This window comes from Rattus norvegicus, chromosome 8, assembly GCF_036323735.1.
Source record: "Rattus norvegicus strain BN/NHsdMcwi chromosome 8, GRCr8, whole genome shotgun sequence".
NCBI lineage: Eukaryota > Metazoa > Chordata > Mammalia > Rodentia > Muridae > Rattus > Rattus norvegicus.
The window spans coordinates 46,976,090-46,981,769 of NC_086026.1; the positions used below are offsets into that span (position 1 = coordinate 46,976,090).

The 5,680-nt window shown below is 42.1% G+C and overlaps 1 protein-coding gene across 1 annotated transcript; it reads right to left on the bottom strand.

The window, feature by feature from the left end:
- Positions 1 to 408: 408 nt before the first annotated feature.
- Dlg5l17 (discs large MAGUK scaffold protein 5 like 17) lies at positions 409 to 5,219 on the bottom strand. Its single transcript, XM_039082319.2, has 5 exons — positions 5,031 to 5,219; positions 3,824 to 3,992; positions 2,461 to 2,610; positions 1,640 to 1,826; positions 409 to 692 (listed from the first exon to the last, which is right to left on the bottom strand). The coding sequence occupies exons 1-5, from the start codon at positions 5,155 to 5,157 to the stop codon at positions 678 to 680; spliced, it is 648 nt and encodes a 215-aa protein (XP_038938247.1). The 5' UTR covers positions 5,158 to 5,219; the 3' UTR covers positions 409 to 677.
- Positions 5,220 to 5,680: the final 461 nt, after the last annotated feature.

Consider the following 5,680-nt stretch of genomic DNA (forward strand, 5'->3'; position numbering starts at 1 on the left):
GTGTACTGCAAGAAAGCATGAAGCACATGGTTCTCCATTATGATTACTTCTATATTTCTTTGGAATCATTGTCAATTTTTCTGCAGCTCTACAACTATGAGTGTATATTAGTCAATATGTGGTACACAGGATCAATGATGAATGTGTGTTGTAGACTATTATATACTAAGATTAGCAGAACACATGACCACATGGATAAAGAATGGCAGTGATCACATCATAAAATGTGCATCCAAGAAAAGAACACATTATCCAGCCAATATACGCTATCACACTTAGTACCCCTTGGTGACTTTGAATTCACTGTTTAGGCCAGAAACTCTGGACCATGCAGAATCCATCTCTAGCCGTCAGTTTTAAGAGCACAGGAGGGGACAGAACACTTGAATAAGAAAGATGGTTTCAGAGTCAAGACTTACAAATCAAATTTTATTCATAAGGAATGCAATTTAAAACAAAAAGGATTAAAATGAATATTAATATAAATATTTAAAAGTATTTTCAAACGTGAAAAATATTAACAAGAACATATAACTATGAAATAACAAAAGAAAACTTCATTTAAAATCATAACAAAAATATTTCTAAACAGCGTATTCTTAGTGAACATTTTGAAGCAGTTATATTGCTGTTTCTCCTCTAGCAGGCAAATGGCATTGCAGTCCCCAAGTCTTCTCTCAAATGGTGTTATCCTAAAAAGAAAGGGAGTAAGACCTCAATCAGTCAGGCTCGCTTAGTGAAAGATAAATTTAGGGTTTCTTAGCAATTAATAAATTAACTGTGAGGGATAATATTCATCCAAAAAATGTTGTTACTATTCAGGATGGTAGTCAGCAGGGGACTCCTGAGAAAGCAACAGATTCTTCAGGATGCTCCCTTCCTGCTGTGTGTCCCATTCCTGCTCTCTTGCACTTTCTGAGACCAGGGAGAGGAAGGCAGTTATTCAGACACTGATTTGTTGGAGACCTGCATGCCAGCTGTCAGGTTTCTGCCTTGTACCACCTCAGCTCTATTGGAGGTCACCATTGATGTGTTAACTGATAACGTTGCTGGTGTGTCTGTGGTCAGGGCAAAGTCTACAGCAACCCTGACAGTAATGTGTGCTGCCCATCTGGGACTCAGAGTTAAACCAGTGCACACCATGAACAGCGCAATGGGAAGAGACCTCATTGGGTTACAGGAAGAAATGTGAAGGCCATGTGTCACCAAGATTAAAGACAATGACAAGGATTAATTTGCCATTTGCACTCGGTAATTATCCCTGAAAGGTGCTTCCCAACTTGGAGGTCACATGACCAAAAAATGTCATTGATCACAGGACCAAAACTTGTTCAAAGCACTACATAGCATCCATTCTATCACTGGGACAGGAAATATTATGATATCAATTGTCTGTCACCATTTCTAGACTGCAGCTTCAAAAAGAGCAGCAAAGCATACTTGTTAATCATTCAGTTTCTGAAAAGTGCTGGACTTCCCAGAATAGTTGAGCATAGACAGAGCAATGAACAATTCCATTGCATGAGGTGGTTGTACTGTTGGGAGTGTAAATTAGTAAGCTGGTAGGGGAAAGCAAACAAGTATGAAATTAGCAAATGGAATGAGATGATGTTAAGCTGACACAGCTGCTTGTCCCTACCAGATGTGGCTGGGTCTGGAGGTTGCTCTTCTTCTCCTGTTCATCCTTATCGTTCTTGTGCAAGTCAACCAAATATTTCTGTAGCAGTGGTGCACAATCCAGATGTTCTGCTTTGCTCGCCTTCTTGAATGGGAACAACTTCTTCTGCACACATATCTTGTCCATATGGATCTGGCTGGGCAGGTTGCTGGAAACACACTCTGCATAGTTAGATCCTGCAGCTTCTTTCTCCCATTTCTACTACGAAGTCCCACAAACTTGCCCTGGACCCAGATACCAAAGAAAACTTCATACAATACATCTTGATACACATAAGGCTGCTGCACAAACATCAAGCAGCCAATTCAGGGAAGAATAAATTGTTTCTGTGACCCAAGTACCAAGAAGAGTCTATGTCTCTCCAAAAAAACAGGGGATATACATCTATCAATGGAAGTAAAATGCATGGGGGCAACATCAATTAATAGTGGGCAAATACCCTCAAAGGAGGTCAGTAGAATTAAGGGAAGGTCATGTTATCCTGTTGGTCCACACATTGAGTTTTGTTGAACCTGGTGTGACCCCAGAGGCCCAGTTCAGCCTATTAGCCATTTGGTGAGCTGAATCAGTACTGGTCTACCTAGAGCCTTCTGAAGATGCCTAGACACTCTGGGTATGAGTAACAGTCTCCTGTGGACCTAAAAACTGAGTCCAAAAGGCCCAGGGCACAGTGATGTTTAAGGAGCACAAGACATGGAGTCAGAACTGCAGACCTCCAATCCGAACAAAGGAAGGCAGGTGTGGGCAAAGCACAGTTAATGGCCTTTCTGACCAGTGCTCACCGATAGAAGTTAATCTCCTTCTGGAGCTCCTGAAATTTCTCACAATGCTCGATGTTCCTCATCTCTAAGTTGTGCAGTAATGACATGACCTCCCTCTCCTTTATCTTCAATTTTTCATAAAATGGATTTGACCTGATGTAGCGGCTGGCCCTAGGACAGTAAAACCCAATGAACATCTGCGTTTAGGAATATATGAACTCAGGCTGGGTCTTCTAGTACCCCAGCCCTGGGAGGACAATTTCTGAGTTCTACATATTGGAAGCTTCTTCAGCTTCAGAAACTTGTTATTCTGGGCCCAGGACCCCATAAGCTCGGCATCGAGATAAAGGGTTCCCAGGTTCCCTTTCTTCACTCAGAAGGGCTGGATCTGCAGTCAAGCTACTTATGCTAACAAGGGCCTAGGCCACAGCTCTCCCACATCCAAGACCTAGAAAACTGTGATTTCATTTTTCCTGTTTTGACAACAGGAATTCTACATCCTGAATAATTAATATTGTAGAGACACACAATTCACACAATTATGGAGTTGAGACCATAAATCGCCACAAAAGTATAATCTGCCCAAATGGCACAAATATACAGACAAATGTGACCACATTGGCAAAGAAGTGTGCAGTTGAAGAGGGGCTCCCAAAACAAAGCACTCACATCACCATGAAATTGTTATACATGAATATTCTCAGGAAAAAACATAGACCCCTAGATTCCAACTGTGGGGGGAAATATAAACATAAAAATTGCGCATATGCATGTAGCTGTGTACACACAGAGACACAGAAACTGGGACACAGCCACAGGAAAAGAAAAGTAAACTGTAAGAGAATGAAAAAAGGGAGCGAAATATGCAAACGGAGAACACAATCAGAATCAGAAAAAATGCATGCCACATTATTGGCTCAGAGGTAAACAAAAAAGAAGGAAAAGCCCTGTGTCTCTGGCCATCTAGTCAAACATTGAGACAAACAATTTGGGATCTGTCACCTCAGGGTACTGCAACAAGAGTCCAGCACTCAGTCACCTTCCTAGCACACACCCAAACTCACAGCACCTAGAACCTTGCAAAGCTACCACCTGTCAAGGGCTTTCCAAATGCACACTGGGAACTCATGCTCCAGGAACGTTATCCCTGAATCCTCACTAAGGCCACAAGTTCAGATTTTCAGCTGGAGGCAGCAGATGAGACCATTTCCCACCTCACTCCTGACCAAGGGTCAGGTTCTGAATCTCCTCTATATCAGAAATGAGGTTTAGGACGAGTATTTTGGGAGGCACAGCTTTCTAGACCCCAACACCTTAATAGAATACGATGGAGGTGACATTGCAGGTCCATGAGTGACACAAGGCAGTTTGGAGCAATGCATACCTGTTGTTCCTGTATCTCTCTGTCACGTAAGTCAGGAGATCTCTTAGCTCATTTCTCTCCTCAGTAGCTGACTGCAGCTGTCTAATCAGTCTCTGCTCTTCTGTGTTCTCCGTGTTGGCGTCCTTGTTGATTACCACAGGGCCAGGGGATGATGTCAGTCTCCCATCCTCTGTAGGTAGGAGAACACAAGTGAACATTCATGGAGAGACTAGGGGAGTGTACATAGACCATGGCGATGCCCTAACAGGAGAAGAGCATGTGTAGAACACAGTGTCACCACAACGAGTTTGTTGTTGCCTAAGAGACCTCCTCAGTGGAAGTCAACTCTCCCAGCCCTCTATAGAGACCAAGAGATGTCAGATGCCGGGTGTTCCCTATGCCTGCCAACCATACTCAAGTACCACAGAGATGGTTTTTACAGGATTGTTATCAACTTAACAGGGTACAACTTTCTTTCAGGACCCTAACCCCTGTACTTTCAGAAGTCAGATGATAAATTCAACCTCCAAAAGTTTTGAGTGATTGGAGATACTCAGATGTCCTGCACTGATACTCTAGGCCACCCCATTTGGAGTTAAAAAGCTTTGAGGGGGAAGTCACCATCAACAGATTTATCAATTCCCCTGTCTGAAACACCAAATGCCACAGAAGTACCAATTGGTTACAGGCTGAATCTTGGTGTACTTGCTCCACATCGTTTTGGAACTGTAAAAAGATGTTCGTAACACACAAACTCTAATGTATAATGCTAAGGATGTCCTATCCCTGAAAATTAGAAAAAGTCAAAGGAGTTCTAAGAACATAAGGTCATTGCCAGAAGCATAATTCTCTCCCTGATACTAAAGTCAGAGATCTACTTTATTTAAAGAAGCAATGAAAGTGAATTAGATTTATACTCTGTCTAAATTCAATAAAGATGGACACTCAATGTCTCCTGATGGTGTTATTATATCAATGTAACTTAACATATGCACTTTAAAAATGAAGGCCAGAAGTTCACAGAATAATAGCATTGTCCTTACCATATCCTCCCTTTGGGGATGGGCAAACTAATGTTCTCAAATCCTTGACTTTCAGGAATTGTGATCTTCATGGAATTTCAATTCCTTTGCAGATACTCCAGTTGTTGTGGCCCATTGGTAAACAGGTCAGCCTAAGCCTATTCTCCCTCTGAAAGAAAGCTCAGCCTACAATTCACAGAACTTACTCCGCATTCCCCAGGCCACCTTTCTTTGTCCATCATTTGTTTTTGATGAAAGGCGAGATTCCCTCACTCCAGTCTGTCCAAAATCAACGTTCACTCTCCCAAAATGCTTGCGAAGACGGGAATACATGTCTTCCTGTGTATCTGCAAGCAGGGACTGAGAAAAAGTAGGGCACTGGTGGTTACTACAACACTGGTGACATCACAGAGGATGCCAAGAACTCTCTAGGACACAATAGAATGTTCAAGAAGGGTCAGCTGATGTCATGGTGAACAGACTTTGCCTCTCTGCTAATAATCTCCCTGTATAGTGCATAAGCTGAGGTGCCCTTTCCAGGATACCTTCCCAGGGCATAGCCCCTGAGTACCTCCTGCTTCCAAGGCCAAATTTTCCTCAAGGCTTGATTATAAAAACCCGAGTAATTCCTATGCATTTTAATGAATGTTTCCCTCCAAATCCTGCCCAAAAATGTCTCATCTTAAGTCAAATTATCCTTATTCATCAATATTAGCCATTAAAAATTCCTGAGAAATAATACCAGTTTGAATATGCAGTCAAAAGTTTCTCCTGTGTCCTTATGTACATGTGCTTGAAATCACATCAAGAAATAGACTGCAGGATAGGTAGCAACATGGGTGTGTGTTATGGGAAA